Below are 19,240 nucleotides of genomic sequence, written 5' to 3' on the forward strand. Positions count from 1 at the left end.
AAAACTCAAGGGGTAGCACAGAGAACAGGGAGTTTTAACAGTATTCAGATAAGAGTCAATCACTGCTCATCAGTATATGTATAGAAGATGGACAAAGAACTGCATGTTACATATTGCCTTACGTGAGCAATAGACTTAAAATCATTGGCTGTCTGTCAAAGCAGTCTATTGTATTTCCTGCCAGCTTGTGAATGTCTTGGATGACCTCAATGACTAAAAATCAAAGCTAGTCCACTCAAATATCATTCAGTCATTGTATTGCATTGATTTCTTCTTTCCCCCTCAGATAAGCAAGAATAGGAAGGGAATATTTCTCAGCAGTTGTAGTTACTGGCAGAGTAGTGTAACAATGTGCTAAAAATCTCTAAGAATAGTGAGTCGATGGAGCCAGAGTATCAATAATGTGACTATCTGTGGCCTGTTTTGTTCCTAGTGCTCCCACGTTGCTGGTACTCACTCCCACTCACTAAAGCAAGTCCTGGCCTTTTCTAAATCTGCATTGTTTGGCTGCAAGAAAATCAAATAGCAATTTTGATTGTTTTATTCTCTAAAGTGCAGTGTTCCAATGAACCTGCAGTTGCCATGAATGAAGGAATTGACACCTGACTTAACACTGTTGTTTCAAAGTTTTCAGCTAGTATATGGGAGTTCTTTTTTTTTTTTTTTTTTTTCTTCTTTCTTCCTGATAGTTCCTGGTAGATAAAAAGTAGCTATTCAATTATTGTTTAACTCATCTCAAGGCAACACTGGGTAACAGAATAAGTCAAGTCTCCTTCTTTCCTGTTTGTGTTCCAACCTGTGATGGAACTGCTTGCTGAAAACTGCATAAAATCTTCTACCACACAACCAAGCCTCCTGTCACTGCCTGTCTCTGCAGTGGTTCAGATATTCTACACATTATGTAATGTCTTTATTGACATCTTAAAGACAATGGTTTGTTTGTTTGTTTGTTTCAAATTAAAGCTTATAATTTGAGGATATGGCTCATTTCCTATATCCCTGAACTGCCAGTGCACTTTTGTTGAATGTCTTCTAGTTTTCAAAAATGGGCTGTACTTACTCTTGAGGAGAGTTTCCTAAGCCACTTGCATTGGAAACCACCACCCACATTTGTGGAAGGCAGAATGCAGTTGATAGGCAAGATGCAGTCTCGAGGTTGCAGTCTATAGGAGGAGAGGCTGTGGTGTCTCCATCCTTGAAGATTAAAAAACAGACTTGACGTGGTCCTGGGCAACCTAGGTGACCCTGCTTGAGCAGCGGGGTTGGACCATTCTGTGAGTCTATGAAAGCATTATTTATTCAGATGTGTTGAGTAAGTGAGGCTGAAGATCCACCAAAGAGTAAAAGCTTCCTTCCCCCCACTCCATGTTTTCTAGAGGAGGGTGGCTTATGTCACACAAATGGAATAATGTAGTGACATATATACTGTATGTTTTTGAACCTTGGTTCATTTAAAATCTGCTTGGTATTCATCAGCTTACATTGTTTAAAAGAATTGGCTTTTTTATGACTCGTTAACACTGCTGTATGCTTTCAGAATGGTATCTAGATTATACTAGATATTTTAAAAGAATTTTTTTCCTGTTGCCATTTTTTATTTAAAATGTTTGGTGGTATTTGGAGGGGATAGAAAAATAAGTGCAGTTTACTAAGGGATGACAATGTAATGCTGGCTTTTTTGTGGAAAATAGAAGGGAATTTCATTGGATTAGTAGGTTGCAAACATGAAATACTTCATTAAGTATCTAGGAAAGTTGTCTGGTCACCACTTGCCATTAATAATAGCATTTTTGTTCTGTTGAATCCTGATTGCATGTTCCTAAGCATTCTTAAGTGTACCACTTGTCTCTATTAGCCTTGCCACCTGATTGAATCTTAGAACTGTCCTTTGTCAGATGATTAGCTCCATTAATACTGCACTTTCTTTCCTGGCCATAATTTCCTATGAGCTCTAGCCCGGAATAATAGTTTTAAAGTCAAATGTGCAGTTAGCTAATTCAAGAGGTTTGCATTCGCAGTTGCAAAGCTGGATGCTCATCCTACCAGAAATATATCAGAACTCTAAGATCCATTTTTGAATGTGTTCTAGTTAAAACAAGGTCTGTTCAGTGGCACTAGAGGCTTTAGTGCATGAAAATCAGATAAATCTCACAGGTCATTATCTTTTTTTTCTGGAAGGCTTTCTAGAGACCTCAATGTGTTCATTTTCTGAATTGATAACCTACAGAAAGGAAGTTAAGCCTGTTCCACTCAATGTCCAGCATTTTGAGAAATGCATATTTTTGCTCTGGAAAGTGATCACATTATTATTGCGATAAAGGAATTCAGGATCCGTGCAGCATTTCATGTTTAGATTTAAACTGAAGAGAGACAGTATGCTATTTGCAATTCTTCCAGCTTGAAAGAAGGGAAGTAAACATACTATATTACTCTTGAACAGTCGAGGGAATTACCTGCTTGGCCATTTGATTATTCTTATTGACTCACAGTAAAAACACCTGCAAGGGCATTCATCGGCTCGCTGCTGAAGGATCTGTTATAAACACAGCATTATGAAAGTGGCAGCTGAGTGTTCTTGGCACGTTTCTACAGCACCCAGACAAATGTCATTCAGCTTCCACATCTATCATTCAGTCATAAATCTGGGTTAGGAGAACATCTTTTTTGAAAAAAATCATGCTTACTGTGGGGAAATCATGCTGTGCATTACCAAAAGATCAGTTCTTTTTTAGGTTAGGAGGCTGCCACTAACAAATGGCTGTGGTATAAACTTGGCAGAGCAAACATCTAGAGATAAAAGTGCTTGAAATGATCTCTGTATAAAGATAACAGCAGTAGAATAGATTTGTGTTTGCAAAGGTTACAGAGTATTGCCTGAACTTTGAATAAGTTTCAAACGTTCAGATTGTGGGTTTAACTCTCATTTTCCTCAGGATACTCTGGTTTTTATTAGCTCAATGGACACGAATTAATTGGTGACTAGCAGTTAAATCTCTGGCATATATCTTTGTGGGGGGAAAAAAAAAATCAAACCACACGCTGTTACTGAATATTCTATTACAGTAGCCTGGAGTGGAAAAGAGAAAGTTTGAACAGTTTGAAAGAAGCATTTTTGCCACTTTCCTTTTCCCTGCTAAATCCCACATACTCTTCTTCTACCTCATTTTAAGGTTGCATGTAGTGTTTTTATCAGAGATGATTAAACAGAAATAGCTATTTATATGTAATATTTTATACGAAGTTGCTGAAGAAGTTTGTAATGCAACATCAGATTGAATATATATCTTCCACCAACAAAATGCACCTTCCTTTTCCCATCTTCTGTGTATTGCAGATGGCTGGAATAAGTCAAAACTATATAATAAACAGTTTACTAACAGTCAACAAAGAGGGAAGTGATGCTTGTGGGGAAAAATATTTTTTTTAACAGCGTTAGCATCATTTATTACCAAAAACATGCATCTCTTCCACATGCTGTTACTTTTTGATGAATCTCTAACTATTCAAATATCACTTTCTGCCAAGGGATGAAGCAAGCAGCATTATTTGGGATAGATAGTTTATTGTAGCAAGTACTCATATATTAGTGGCAGAATGTATATAATGCCTGACTTCTGTGGCATGTTTCCAGTAGTACTATTTCATTGTAAATCTTTTTACTCAAGATCATCTGAAAGCCATTAGAATATGCTCCTTCCTGTGTGCAAAAGTTTTTTATAATTAAATAGTAGCTTTACAAACTCTAGTGTTATTTTTTCATGAGTATATTGTATTGTTGAGAATGGAAAACAATATTGTGAAAGGCACTTTTTAAGTGCTATTGAGATGAGGTTTTAAGAACAAAAGATATATTTGTATCAAAAAGATTTCCCTTGTCTTGTCTCCTTGGAGGGGTGGAGGGAGGGAAAGCAAAGTACATTATTAATGCTGTGCATTTCTCATGTAGCTCATCCATACCTGCCTTTCAAATTCAGCTGAATCCGTTAACATTATTAATTGCTGAACATTTCAGATGGGAATTTAATATCTCTTTTTATTTAAGAAGTGTAGAAAATTTTACTGCAAACCAAAAGACAGCATTGAGTGAGCTTTATTTTAGTATAAGCATTCTGCAGCCTTTTCCACATATGCCCTTTAATTCTAGTTTGGTTTGACTTTGTCCTACGAAGAGGTCTGCCTTTCTATATTATTTCAGGGATGATGCCTAACAGAACTTTTTGAGCAAATGCTTATTAGATTCTAATTTGAAGGCATCTTTCTCTTCCCACCTACATAAAATACATCTGAATTGTACCTTTGTGTGTCCAGTTCCATTCTGCATCAAGACTGTACTTAGATGCAGAAATCAAGGCCTAAGATAATCATCTCCCTCAACAATGTTTTTCCTATTAAAGAATTGAGAAGGAATTTCATGTATGGCTGAACAAATGTGTGGGGGTTTTTTCTTTTTCTGCTGGAGGAAAAATATATAACAGATCGTGATAGGTAAATAGCTGCCAGGCAGAAAACATATAAGGTATGGCAAGGGCTGCCAATGGAGAACTATCATTGTGGTCCAGAAGGCTTCACTTCCTCAAGGAATTTGAGGACGTGCGTATAAACTTGTTTTCTCAAGTACTTTTCTAAAAGTGCTGTAGAAGAGTTTCCTGCTGCCAAAACCATTGGGTAACATGTTTTTTATACTTATATGAAATTAAAAATTGGAATGGGATATTTCAGATCCTACTGCAACATGTTCCCTTCCAGAAGAAAAGATACCACAGAATGGGTGAGATGAGCTAAGGATATAGACCATGACTATGAAGGGAACCTGTAGGCTTTCAAAAATATATTGATGTAATTGTCAAGGAATACATCCACATACGTGCCCTGAATGTGTTTGAATTAGTAGTAGTAGCTATACTACAAATGCAGACTGAAGCTTTAACCAATAATATTGTACTATTTTGTTGAATAATTCTAATGAAGTGCTTTACTTTTCTCTTGCAGATGAACGGGAAGATGTTCAAAAGAAAACATTCACAAAATGGATAAATGCACAGTTTGCTAAGGTAATTAAATATTTTTATTTATTTATAAACCAAAATATGTTTTGTATATTTTAAAAAAAACCTGATATTCCTCCACTGAGGCTTAATTTTCAAGATAACAATTACAATTTTCAGGTGTTGCTGAATGCAGTTGACTGATTTATTAGAAAAAAATGTCCAAGTTTTATTCCCTTGATTTCAGTAGGGATTAAAATGTAAGAAGCCATCCTCTTCTCAAAATGATCTTTGCCTGAATTTACTTTGCCTTTTCTCAAACTAGTGATGCAGATGAATTACTGTTTGTTGGACTCCTTTGTTATGGTCCTAATATATTGAGGAATTTCTTCTATTGGGCTTGTCTTTTCTTGTTTCTAATTGCAATCACAAATTTAACAAAACTAAATGAATTGGAGAGAAACAAGGTCAAAGATAAGAGGTGTGATCCAGTCAGCAAATTATGAAAGTCAACTATAATAAGTTTTGAAATAGTTATCTTTATGAACTCTTGGAGAATGGTAAAGATCTCAAATGTAATGGAAAAAAGAGCAAATAACTAACTTACTTAAAGGAGCCCCACCTGGCAGCATATAATAATTTCATCTTTAATACACAGTCAAAATTGAGCTCATTTATTAATTTGCTTAAACATTTTTGAAATTCCTGGAGGATAATTACTGAACTGTATTTGCCAGTAATAAACGAAATGAATCCCATAATTTGTCATTTTGTCTGCTAGGGAATAATTGGCAATAGAGAACAATGAAATAGTAGCTGTGATATATCTTCTGTTTAGTTTGGCTTTTGATTGTGTTCCATCTGATTCTGCTCATTAAAAAAAGAGGAGTAAGATAATCTGAATGTGGCCACCATAATGTTGAAACAGATGATTAGCGGTGGTTCAGTCAAACAGGGAGTCCCACGGGACTTTTCCATGGTCTGGAGCATTTTCTAGTAGTGATTCAAGTGATTTAGACAGCACACATTTGTGCTCAACATCTTTACAGCAGAGATGTCCAACAGTTTGGAGGACTGGATCAGGATGAAATACAGTCTTGAACAAATGGTCTGAAACTGGTCGATGAATTACAAGACAAGTGTGAAGTATTATATTTAAGACAGAAGTAAAATGTATGCGTACAGAAGAGAGGATAACTGGGCTGGCAATAATAAAGCAAAGCAAAGCTCTGGGCAGTGAAGTGAATCACAAGCAAAATGAGTCAGCAACATGGTACTATTGCAATAAAAAAAAAAAAGGCAAATTTATTATGGCTGTGATAATGGAAGTGCTTGACAGAAGGTGAAAGATGTAATTATTTTATTTTACTGGGTAATAGTGAGATTTTAGCTTGAGTAATTTACTGTCTTGGTGTTCCATATATGAAGAAGTAGCCCCAGCAGCAGTCATCTAATATAAGCTAATTTGAAATGTATTGTCAGTTAGGCCTTTTTATGGTCACAGAAATAGTTATGGAAAACTAAGAGTAACTGTTACTTCTATATCTAAAGAAAATGTCATGTTCCTAGAGCGTTGCTTTCTCAGAAATGGTTGTTTTATGGAAACTTGGAGCAAGTCTGCAGAAGAACAAGAATTATGAAGGGTTTAGAAAATATGACCTATCAGCAGATGCTTTTAATAGTAGGTTTCACTCAGTCATCTGGATGATCTAGATGTCTTTCCTCCAATTCTAGTTCAGTGGAGTGTACTTTAATGGTATTTTAACTACCTTTTACTTCTGTTCTATAAATAGTATTTTTAGTTGTATGTGAACATGCATTCACAAACATACTGCAGAAGTACTATCTCCCTCTACTTCATTTGGACTTTGAGGAAAACCTCCTAAACACTATGGTTCAAGTCTTTCTTTGCCTCATGTGTCACCTGTGTTTTAGACACAGTCTTTTTATTTCAACAATCAATCTACCAAAAAAACCTTGATCTTTAAATCTTGGACAAATTACTCTTGCCCTACAAAATGGTTATGCATAACACCAGAATAGTTGGTCTGAAATTGGAAATCACATATGTCTGGTAAGCTTAGTAATACCTGCTGGCTGCCTGTGTGGTACACATGCAGAAAGCATGGTTTGTTCTTCAGGGCAGTCATGTACCGTGCAAGCTTTATTTCTGTCGAGGGTTTTCAGGACAGAAAAACGGGAGGCCCTGCTTTTATTCCGCTGTAACGTGAGTGGTCATAGTTAATAGCTGTGTGCTGTCCTAGGATTGTGTTTCTCCCTCTTCTAAAGACCAAGACATTTTAGGAGAGGTGGTCTTCAAAACATGAAAGTGGATGTCCATGTGAAATCCGCAGCTTATCGTCCTTCTTCTGACTTGTTTTCAGTGGTTCAAATCCATCTCTGTTTCTAGCTGTGGAATTAATTTCAGTTAATGGGCTACTCCTGGTTAGTGATTTCTCATCATTGCTAGCTTTGTAAAACTGTTAAATAAATGACTTTCATTGTAAAATTGGTTTGTCTTCACTCCTGTGTGGTTCTAGAGGTGCAGTCTTGAGCAGATTAGCCTGTGGGGTCAGAATTAAGATAGAGAAATGTATTACATCTTATTTGTGAATAGTGGAATCTAGGTCATTAATTAACTGTAAAATATTTAGAGTTGAATGAAACTGTTTTATACAATTCTCACCCATCCACCACCCTCCATAGCTAAAAAAACCCTACTTATGCAGTCAAAGTAAAAGCTTAGTTCTAAATGTTCTAAATCTTCACTTGTGTTGGGTCTATAGTGCATTGCCCTCCGAAGAGCTGTATTCCTTTCCTGAAAATTCAGTGTCTAGAGTACCTGTGCCTCAGTATACTTATTCTCAGACTAAGCTTTCAAAACACTGGTATTTGCAAGTTGCTTTCACATGACTAGTGATGTAAATACAAATAATACTTTTAATGTCAGAAGTTGTAAAGTATTGAAAGATAATTTTCTAATTTGTGTGTCATCAGCATAACTGAAGAACCCATCTATAATTTTTATTTGTGAGGAAAAAAAAAAAATTATTGTTTGAATTGAAGGCCTGGAGGGAGGTAGTAGTCCTTCTTCTGGCCATGCAGGCAGTGGCATTTTAGTTGGATGATGTGTAGATACTTTGATACTCAGATGCCTTGAGTTCAGCAATGAACTCTGCTGCCTCTTAGCTAAAGAGTCAAGTCTCTAACATGAAATCCATAATGAACTCTCACCCACACTATCTTGGCAGTTTTCCGCCTGTGATGCGCAGACCGTAGAAACCAAGAAGTCTGTGAAAGGGTATCTAGGGAAAGCTAGCAGAACTGTCAGCAAGATTACAATTGCTATGGGTGAGGCCATGTCTCTCTTCAAACTTTTTTTGGCAGGTTGAGGGGGGTGGTCTAAATGGAAAAACTGTGGAGAATGCATTTGCATTCTCTTACAGCTTCTCAAAAGAGCAGGTATCTCTGTAATTCCTACTCCTTTTACTAGCCAGAAAGTGGATTATGCAGAAAATCTGTGCTTTAAAGTTTACAGTATGTGACTCATCTATAAGCAATTCATCATTGTTTCAGTACGATAGGCCAAAAGTTGGTTTTTAATGTTTGTGAGATAAAACAGTTAGTAAATTAAAAGTATAGAAGAAATGGGAGAATGTAATCCAAGAGACCTTTGTGTTTTCCCCCTTCTAATCATAGACATTGTGCATGATTTTCTTTAGTGATACCTTTTTGGTTTACCATCTAAATGGCATGCAGTAAGTTCAAACTCAAAGCAACTTTAAAAATGTGGAGCATATTACTTTAATATCATTTTATTCAGAAAGAGCTTTTCTTTGTCCTCAGAAGTTTATTTATAAAATAATGAAGTTCTGCAGGGTGTACATAATGATAGCAAAGGAATGTATTTTAACCTAGTTTTTAATAATAGAACTATAATTAGAGCTCTCACAAGAGATATATCTAATCCTGGGTATGATAACTTTTGCTCAGAACTCAATTTTTTTAAATTTGAAATAACTGAAGCCTTTGTTTATAAATGAAACGTAGAATCTTAACTATCTGTTTTGGGAGAATGCAAATATATCACGAGCCCTCAAGTGCAGCAGCTCCCTGCTGGAACTTTGAAATAGCCAGAACATAGACATTAACAATGCCTGTACCCCATTTTGAAAGAGCTTATGCTACCTCACTGGTTAAACATTTTTAGTTGTTCATTGCCTAATAGGCTTCGAAATAGAAAGCATTACTGAAGATGGAAATGTTCTTTACTTACATGTAGGAAAGAGCTTGTAAACGGCAATTCATTTTAAAATGAAAACCTGAAAATTCCAGCACCAAAAAATCCCACCCCACCCTAAAAAGGAAAGAGCATACTCCTATGACTAAAGAAATATTGGCAATTTATTTTCTTCCCTCATTATGGAGAGAGTGTCCCAAAGTACTGACAATTTTAATGTCAGCAAGAAAAGTATCTGTTGTGAGTACAGAGAAGCCAAGGAGCTAATCATTGTAAGTTTTGGCAACTTGAATTTTGGGTTACGCCTTATGGCTAACTTGAGGTCAACAGCTTAACCTGTAAGTGGGTTTCATAAAAGAATGGTAATTTGTGAATGTGTTTTCAACATTTTAATCTGCAATATCAAAAAACAAGTGTTCATAAAATTGCTTGTAAATTCAGAGGTTTAAATAGGTTGTCCACATTTCTGCTACAAAAGGGTAGACAATTCCACTGCGTAGTCAAAGAAGACATTATATATGACAGTACGCTTTTTCATGTAAGGACCAAAATTATTAATCTTCAGCCAGGTAGGAGCAAGAGTCAGAGAACAGAGAATGGTAGATTGGGGGGGGTGGGGGGAAGAGGGTAATTTTTTATGGTTTCTCTACCTCATGCTTTAGTTTTCCTCCTGTTGTTGCTGAAGAAGGCAGAACATGAAAATAAATTTAAGGATTCCCAATATTTCATTACTTAGCTTTATGGAAAACCAAGATAATTCAGTAAGTACTCCTTTTAATGGAGAATTTAAGTTATGAAAAATGGCAGCTTTTTATAAGCAGGTGGAAATATTAGGAGGTAGTTGTTTGTGTGAGGACTGTGGAATTAGATTCTCATTTTGTAGTGGTCGTGTGAAGAAACATAGCAAAGACGTAGCCTGTGCCAAAGAAGGGAAGGTTGACAGCCTAATTTAAGATATAGATGGCTAGTAGAATAACAGTCAGCAGAATTAAATACACTTTTTACTGATGAAGCTGTTTTGATTTTAGCAGCTAGACTGTTCAGGCAACCAGTATATGCAGGGACAAAAGGAACACAGAAGGGGGTATTGCTTACAACTTTAGTTGAACTGTGTAGCAGTCAAAATAATTTCCTAATTACCCAGTGTTTGTATGTGGCTTATATGATAGGAGGTGTGGTGACGGTCTCAGTTCTTTCCCTCTTCTTGAGTTCGTGGACAACCTGAAGTTATTCAAGACTCCCATTCACTTTAGTGGTCTCTTGCAATTGCAGATTAAATGCCTTCTGCATCTCAGATAACAAAAACTACTGATACAAATGAAATGTTTACTGACTTTTTGAGGAAGTATGTCAAGTATTTGAGGTACAGAGAGACTGTACTACCGTAAGTCTGGCATCTGACAGGGAAAGCTGCAGTGCTGCTTTTGCTCACACACTTGCTCAGTTTTCTGTCCTATCATTCTCAATGACTTCAAATTAAAACAAATTTAAAACAAATTTAAAATGCTACTCACAACAAAGTGAGGCTCTGGGAGGGGAGTAGTCTGGTGGAGCTTTGTGGAGAAGACAATAATAGTTTCATTTGTCAAATTTCTTTAAGATTTAGCTTCTGTGGAAATGTGTTAACCCCTGTGACTAATATATGTCAAACTCCATCAGATGTACCATTTCTTTAACCATATTTCTGGACTACAATTAGTAATCAAGAAAAGGAGCTGGAGGGAGGGAGGTTGGCAACAAATCACAAAAACACAGGCTAAAAATGTTCAGTATTACCTCTGTCCAAACTGCTATCTTGACAACTAACTTATAAGTCAAATGAAGACAGCTGCTTAGATGGGTGAGTGAATGGTAGGAAAATTAGAATTAAATCCTATACTCCAGAGATTCATATCAGTGTGCTCAAGCTTCACTGCTGTCTGCTGGTGTGTTGTATTTTCTAAAAGCAGAACAGTAGTTGCATATGCACATCTACGAGAAGAGTAGAAAAGATCCCTAGCTCTTTCACATAATAAAAGTAATCTGTAGGGTGTGCTGATGTTTCAGGATTTCAGTTTTAAAATTGAGTTCTAGAGAGTGCATCAACACTGGCTTTGCAGGACAAACTTCAATATCATTGTAGACAAGTTCAGAAAAGCTCATTCAGATAGCTGTGGTGCTTTAGCCATTTACATAGAATTTAGTGCCTGCACAAAAGCCTGTTGGAGAAACAAAGTAAAAAGTTTGCTGAGCTCCATGTTGCCACAGATTAGCCTGCAGCTATTCCCAGTCAAAAGCATTTGCATCTAGCCCTGTATTTTTACAATGTGTTGAACCAGTACCTGACACTGCAGTGTAGATGTATTCTCAAGCTGTGTAATTCATCTGTTCTTTATCACTGTTTGCAGCAAAAAAACAGAAATCAGACTGAGCTCTTCCTACATTATCTGATACCCAAGCCATTTTGTGTTAAGGCAGAATTAAAAGAGTCAGGAGGTATTTGAACTTTTTTTTTTCTTTTAACCAAATGCAAAGTAGACTCACTTGCATTCATTCTCAATTACAGAAAAAAAAAAAATGCTTATTCCTTTAAATTAAGAGGTTAAAAGAATTACTGAGAAATTCTCCTAAAAAGAGTAATTGTGGTCAAAGTAAATGAGGGTTGAATGCTGACCCCGCTCCAAGCCTTGAGGAATAGTACAACTGAGCAACCAACACTCACTAATAGCCAGTGTTGCATCTACCAGGCCATGAAGTAGCACGTATTGTAATTTTACTGCTCACACTGCATATTCACACTACAGCTTGTTTCAAAAGCTTCTGGTTTTGTGCCCATATCCATGTCCTTATTTGGGTCAGTAGAGTTATACTGAATTCCACCAAAAACAAAGTTGTGCTCTATTCATCTAAGGAGCACTAATTTAGAGATAAATGTCAAGGATGATCAGGTATCACGTATAAGAACATTGATTACAGGACAAACAAAGATGGATTGTTAGTAAAATTTTGAAATTGTGTCAGTGGTAAAACCCTGATCAAATCTTTAATGGTTGCATGTGAAAAGTGAATATGGTAGATGTCAGCTCAATCCATTAACTAAGCATTTATAATACCTCTGGAGCAGCCTCAGAATTTCTCTTTTTTTTTTTTTTTTTTTTTTTTTTTTCCAAAAGAAAACTTTCAGAAAACCACACAGATTTGAAATTGTATCATTTGTGATAAATCTGAAAAAATTATAGTTGGTATTATTTGATGTTGGTAAGACACCACAACTGATATTCACCCATCCTAAATACCTAGTTAATCTGTTCTGTGTCTCTGTTGCCAGCCTTTTTAAGTGCTAGGGTGAAAGTGATGAGAAAGAGCAGTTTACTAATGTGGGAGCCAAATGACTTTTCTCTGCTACAGTGTGGCAAATAACCAGAACTCTCACTGAAGATTAATAATGCTTAACTTTGCTTTCCAGCTCTGTGTGATCAACACTACCCTTGGGATACATACTATTTTAAAATACCAGGCTTTCTTGTGCCAATAACCTTTTTATAATATGTCTTGCAAGAGCACACCAAAGGCCCATCATGTCTATTCTGTATTATTAAAGCAAAAGCTTTTCATCTTTTTTTTGAAGCCGAATGATGTTTAAACCTGGTATAGAAAACACCTCTGCATTGTTGAGTGATTTTCTTTTTTTGGATGTCTCCAGAATACATAAGCAAGTGTTAGGCAAAACACATACTCAAAATTATTTGCATTGATATATAGTAAATTACCTATTAAGTCTCCATATTCTGCATCTTTTTTTTATGATGCAGGAAAATGGGATATATGCTGTGTGAATATTTATGATGTTTCAAATAAATTTACTTTGGAATGAAAATTAACTTTTAAATTATTTTTACAGTACTTTTAAAGGTAATACCAATGGCAATATTGCCATTTATTTTACTCAGAATTTAATTTTAGAACTTCCACTATCTATTCATGTATTTTATTGGGTTTTTTATATGACCAAGAAAGTTACCATGAACAGAAAGTCACTATGAACAGAAACAGGCACAGCTTAAAGGCACAAACATCGTCATGCTTTGAATTTTGCACATAACGTCAACCCCGTGTGCAAGCCTTCAAATGTATAAACTTGCTGACTTTTTATATTTTGCTTCCAAAGTAATTTTTCAGCTTGCTGTTGGCAAAATACCTAGGGCATGTCTCCCTTATCAATTTATTATTTATCAATAATTAACTCTGCCCAATGTAGAGGCCTGGATGCTGGCAGGGATTAAAATAGAGGATTAATTCCTTTGAATTTACTGTAAAAGCAAGGAACATCAGAAGCTGAGTGGTGTCTCAATGCAGCATGAGAAAAACAAAGTACTGTTTAAGAGGGCGGTCTTCTCTATTTTCTCTATGCTTGCTAACATCAGAAGCGCAAGCCGCATGACCCACCGTGGCAGTCATGCAGCTGGAGCTGCCTTGAAAACTGTCAGTACGGAAAAGAACCCTTTCACTGTAAACGTAGATAGGACAAAAATGTATTTGGTTATGATGCAAAGACAGATGTTTGAGGTTAACAAAAAGCTAACGGGATTATCTCTATATTGTTCTTGGTCGCACTTTTTGGTTTTTTAAAGTTGATGTTCAAACAGTGAAGGTTTTATTATGTGTGCGTGAGGTGATGGGATTCTCTAATGTTTTTCCTCCATGACATTCTCCCCTTGCCAGGAGACTTTACAACTTTGCCTGTTGTTTGTTTTGGTTTTTTTTTTCCCCAAAAATGTCTAAATGACTGCAATTAAACAAGACAGCCCTTGGAGAGCAGACTTATTTTCACTTTGATGAAAAGCAAAACTTCTCCTTCCACTTAATTATCTGAATATCTTTTGCTGGAGCTGTGGTTACTACCCAGGTCTCTCAGAAGACCTTTTGCTTGCAAGTGAGACCCGCTTCTGTCTGGTCCCTTGACTGCACAAGCAGTAACATGTTTTCTCTGCTTTGCCTTAGTGTGCATAAGTTCAAAACTGGCTACAGTTTAGGAGCAGCTTTTCCTTGGGGACACAGTGGGGTCTGCCTTCACCAGAACTTTATACCGATCTCCGAGCCTGATCCCCTTCCCGGGCTAAGGTGCCTGCAGGAGCTCCAGGCCTGGCACCACAGCCACCCTGCCTGTGTGCACAGCAGCCCCCGTGGGGGGAAACCTCACTGGTCAGAAAGCATCAAGCTGTCGCTGCTGCAGTCTAGTCACTGAATTCTCAGTATCTTTTGTTTGCCCATGCAACGGTTATGTTCCTTTTCCAAATCAAATTCTAAGGCTTAAAATGTTTTCCATTAAAAGTGACTTCCCTTCCAAAAAGCATACAAGCATATTATCTTAAACAATGAACATCTGCATGGCAAAACACTTTCACCATTAGAAACATCTGAGTGAATACAGACTGCATTTTAAATGCTTCTAAGATAATGTAGTATCCCCGACTTTTAACTTGAAACTTCAGAGTGGATAAGTAAAATTAGGAAGCTAGACTAAAATATATGCATCTTTATTATGTTAAAATCATTTGTCTTTGCATTCTTGTTTTTATAGCCACTTCTTGCAGAATAACGAGGGCTTCCCTCAGATGCATTAGACATGCCAAGCAAGCAAAGCAATCACTACTGCTGGCAACAGAGGGCACTGGACTTTCATTTCTAATAAGTTTTACTGAGGAAAAAAAATAATCAAGTGAGGTCCATTGAGCTCTTTCACCTATTCCTTCTCACACTTGGACTTGTACTTCCTGACTTTTATTCCAACTCTTATACTTTTTTGTTGCACTTACTTTAAGTAAAAAAAGATTAATCTAAAGAAAATTGAACACATGCTGTTCTCTTGAAGTTGTTATTGTGTATGTGTCTTGAGGGGGGAACAGGAACAAGCTAAATATAGCACTACAATATTGGTCTCATTGGTGCATATGTCTAGCTTGCAAATTTGTAAACATTTACAAATTTGCATGATTGTTGCTGGCAGTAGACATCATCGTTTCCGTGCTCAGAATTCATTACCATTACATCTAATCATCTTCAAAATCTCCAAAGCAAAACTCTTCATACAGGCAAATAAAGCTTAGTGGATTTATGTTATACTTAGACTGAAAGTTCAAAAATAAAAACAGGAGAAAAAAACATTTTTGAGCTACTGGCCCCACTTATCTAAATATCCTCTTATGTGAACACACTTGAAGCTCAAGCAGATCATACTGACCATTCCCCCTGTCTGCAAAAGAGGTATCACATGCCTAAGGTTCGATGGAGAGAGGAATAGAGAAGGTACAAGCACATACACTTAGGAGTGGTGCACCTATCTCTCTTGAGCTTTCTACACCTCTTAAACAGATCCAGCATATCTCCTTGTGCCTGTGTCACATCATGTTAAGCCAGTGAGGCTGAAAGTCATGGAGTAACTTGTCTATCAGCAGCCCAGCTGCATGCCTGCACCCCTTGGGCAGGACCTCCAGTGAGCTGCTGCCCTCCCCTGTTGCTGTGTACCGTTATTAAACCTCCCTGTTCCTGAGGTGGTGGGTACATCTTGTGCCTCTCAGACATGCATACTTCTTTCTATAGGCTGCTTTTGATATCAGAAGTTCAGCCATTCCTCCTATCTGTTTACATGCATAAAATATTTTTTAAAAAGCATGTCTCAGAGGAAAACAAAACAAAACAAAACAAAAACCAAAACCCTCCAAACCCCAAAGTACTCAGTTTTGGGCAGACTGCACCCGTGGTACAGACCAGTGATGATGAGATGGCCCTACCCCAGTTCTGTAAGCACTTACATTTTTGCGTATCACTTTCTTTATTATGCTTTGAGATAACTGTATTGTGTACAAAGACTTTCTGTTCCTTCAACGGGTGTGCTGATGGACATGATTTTACACCTGGATCAAATGCAACTTTTATTGAGGTTAATTTCTTTAAACCATGTGCCTGTATTTTAGGTCCTACCTTGCCAGGAAGACACAAAAAAATAACATTATGAAAGATGTTTCTATGGTAGAAGGCCATTATTAGAAATAATAACCTTATTTGTGCAAGGTTGCAAATAACCGTATTTGCACAAGACCTTGCATATCTGCCTTTTACATATGAAAGGTCTCAGTCAGATCTTGGGGGTATTTCTGAACCAACACTTCAAGAATATGTATGATTTTTACAGCTGCTTACCTCTGTTCTTTCTCTGATCATATGTTTGGGCTGTTTTGAAGGGGAAAAACTGTCACCTTGCACATGATATCTGCAGTTATTTCGCAACAGCAGTGGCGAAATTGACATAGACATCCTGTTAAGTCTTTGCTTAGAGAATTCAATATTAAAAAAAAAAAAAATCCTCTTTTTTCCTGCTCTGGAAAGGCTACCTAACTGGTACATCTTTTTTTCTCTGTTTTAGTATCCCTGTCCAGTTAAATATTGATATTCATGTCACTGACTTTGCTAATGCTTTCACTTTTTTCACAGATCTATATGACAGGTGCTATTACACAGAATAGCCATTTTTCTTTTCTATCTGCTTTTCATAGTGTGTTTGATTGATTTGCCAGTTTAAACCCATCACATTTACTTCCTGGTAATATTAGTGTGAGCGTATATATTGCTGACTTAAAAATAGGATGCTTTTAGTGTGCTCAAGTACTTAGTATTGGTTCTATTGAAATTAAGATTTCAGGGGAAAAGATAAAACAAGTAATTTCTTCTGTTCAGTCTAGTGCAGTTTTTAAAAAAATACATATAAGGTTACTGAAAATCCTAAACTATTGGTAATAATAAAATACTTTCCATTAAAAAAAACCAAAACACCAAACAAAACCCCTTGACATTACTCCTTGAGAATAATAATAGTAAGTTGTAATTCCAGTTGATTAACTTGAATCTATTGAAAGTTATAAGAATTTAACAGATACAGGTAAGAACAGTTATCAAAAACATATCAAATGACACTGTTCTCCATCTTTTCTATTTTTTGCCTAGTCTTAGGCCTCAGAAGAAATCAGCCTGTAAGGCTTTGTCTGTGCACAAAACAGAGTACATTTTTTCTATACATTCTATAATCTTAGAACAGAGTTACTGTGTGCTGGATTGAAGTGTGGTAATTTAAAAATGTGTTGGTTTTTTTTTCTTTTTTTTTCTTTTCTCTAAAGTCCTCAATGATATACAAATTTGTATTTTCAGTTGAGGGCTAGTTTTCTTCATGAAAAATTCATATAAAAAGCACATTTGGCATTTGGTACAAGGAAGTCAGGACACACATGCTGCAGTCAGGTATAAGCAACACAGTATATCACATTGGTAGAAACATGATTCTATTATAGTGTATTCAACTAATGCATCAAACATTAAAAGTCCATGCTCAAAAAGAGGGATTATTTTCTTGTCACCCTGATAGCAATGACTCTAAAATACTAAGAAAGCTCAGACAGATTGCACTGAAAAATCTCAATCACTGTCTCACAGATTTTGTAAATGCCATGTATGCATAAGATATAAACCCTAATTTTTCAGGCATTGTAAGGGAGCCATTCTTAAAACAACTAGTCAGCTCACAGCAAGAGGAAAAGCAAGTCTTGATTCAGTCCTGGGCAATACACAAGACTCTTGCAGTCAGTAAGGTTTTCTATAATTCTGACAAATATGCATTCAAAAGTGTTGTCTTCATAGAAGAAAGCAAGACAAATTAAATCCACGTGGTAACATTTAACTTCAAAACCAGGAGCTATGCTGAAAAGATGAAAAAGGAACTCAAAAGAAGAATCAAAGTGTTCCGTACCAACAGGCGCCTTGGAGCAACGTATTGGAGTCCTGAAGTGAATACACCTATCAAGGTGTATCACCTATCAAAATCAGAAACCTACCTCTGTTTAAGAAAAAAAGCAGATTAAAACAAATTTCCTTAACTTAGTTATGCAATGTAAGTAAGTTCAGAAGAAATCAATGAAGATACGTGGCAAATTCATGTGCCTATATGAAGTATATGGAAATGCTGATTATATAATTACAAAATAAAAACAGAGATAGATACAAACACAAAATCAAGAATAAAGACCATCTCAAAGAAACATTAACAGAGAAATGAACTATGAAGGAAAAAACTTACCTAAGTTCATCAGTCAAGTTTCAAGGAAGAGGTTTCTGAACAGGACTTGCTGAAGTACAGTGGTATACAGTCAGTGCTAGAAACTGCTTTTTTTAAAGTAATCTTAACAATATAGAATCTCTTTATATACGGTTATCAGATACGATGTTTTACCATCTGTCATGGTTTAACCCCAGCCAGCAACTAAGCACCACACAGCTGCTCGCTCACTCCCCCCTCCCTGGTAGGATGAGAGAGAGAATTGGAAGAGTAAAAGTGAGAAAAACCTGTGGGTTGAGATAAGAACAGTTTGATAATTGAAATAAAATAAAGTAAAATAGTAGTAGTAATAACAATTATAATAAAAAACCCAAGTGATGTACAATGCAATTGCTCACCACTGGCCAACTGATGGCCAGCCCAGCCCCGAGCAGCGGTCTCTCCCACCCGTCCAGCTCCCCTCAGCTTACATACTGAGCATGGTGCCATATGGTATGGAATAGCCCTTTGGCCACTTTGGGTCAGCCCCCCTGGCTGTGCTCCCTCCCAGCTTCTTGTGCACCGGGCAGAGCATGGGAAGCTGAAAACTCCTTCACTGGTATAAACACTATTTAGAAACTACTAAAACATCAGCGAGTTATCAACATTATTGTCATACTAAATCCAAAACACAGCACTATACCAGCTACTAGGAAGAAAATTAACTCTATCCCAGCCGAAACCAGGACACCATCTCATCTCATGCTTTTGAATACTGAGACAGCATTCAAGCAGTTCCTTCTAATATTTTTGCCTATGGGAAAGACCCAGTATGCCTTTCTTTTTATATTTTGTGATCTTTTAACTTCTGCTTAAGTCAGCGTAGAACTGAATTGACCTATGCTGTCTGTACTAATTATTCACACAGGCTAAATCAGTATTTGTATTCTTACC

At 36.6% G+C, this 19,240-nt stretch overlaps 1 protein-coding gene across 6 annotated transcripts in view; it reads left to right on the forward strand.

The window, feature by feature from the left end:
- DMD (dystrophin) overlaps positions 1-19,240 on the forward strand; it is a 1,304,666-nt gene that overhangs the window by 291,996 nt on the left and 993,430 nt on the right. For all 6 annotated transcript variants that reach the window (XM_087759563.1, XM_087759562.1, XM_087759568.1 and 3 more), the window contains exon 2: positions 4,990-5,051. In XM_087759563.1, coding sequence (XP_087615689.1) covers positions 4,990-5,051 — 62 coding nt within the window. The remainder of the gene's footprint in view (positions 1-4,989; positions 5,052-19,240) is intronic.

The sequence above is a fragment of the Nipponia nippon genome, unplaced genomic scaffold (genome assembly GCF_047370975.1).
Source record: "Nipponia nippon isolate SJK-2023a ecotype South Korea unplaced genomic scaffold, ASM4737097v1 scaffold_2, whole genome shotgun sequence".
Classification (NCBI taxonomy): Eukaryota; Metazoa; Chordata; class Aves; order Pelecaniformes; family Threskiornithidae; genus Nipponia; species Nipponia nippon.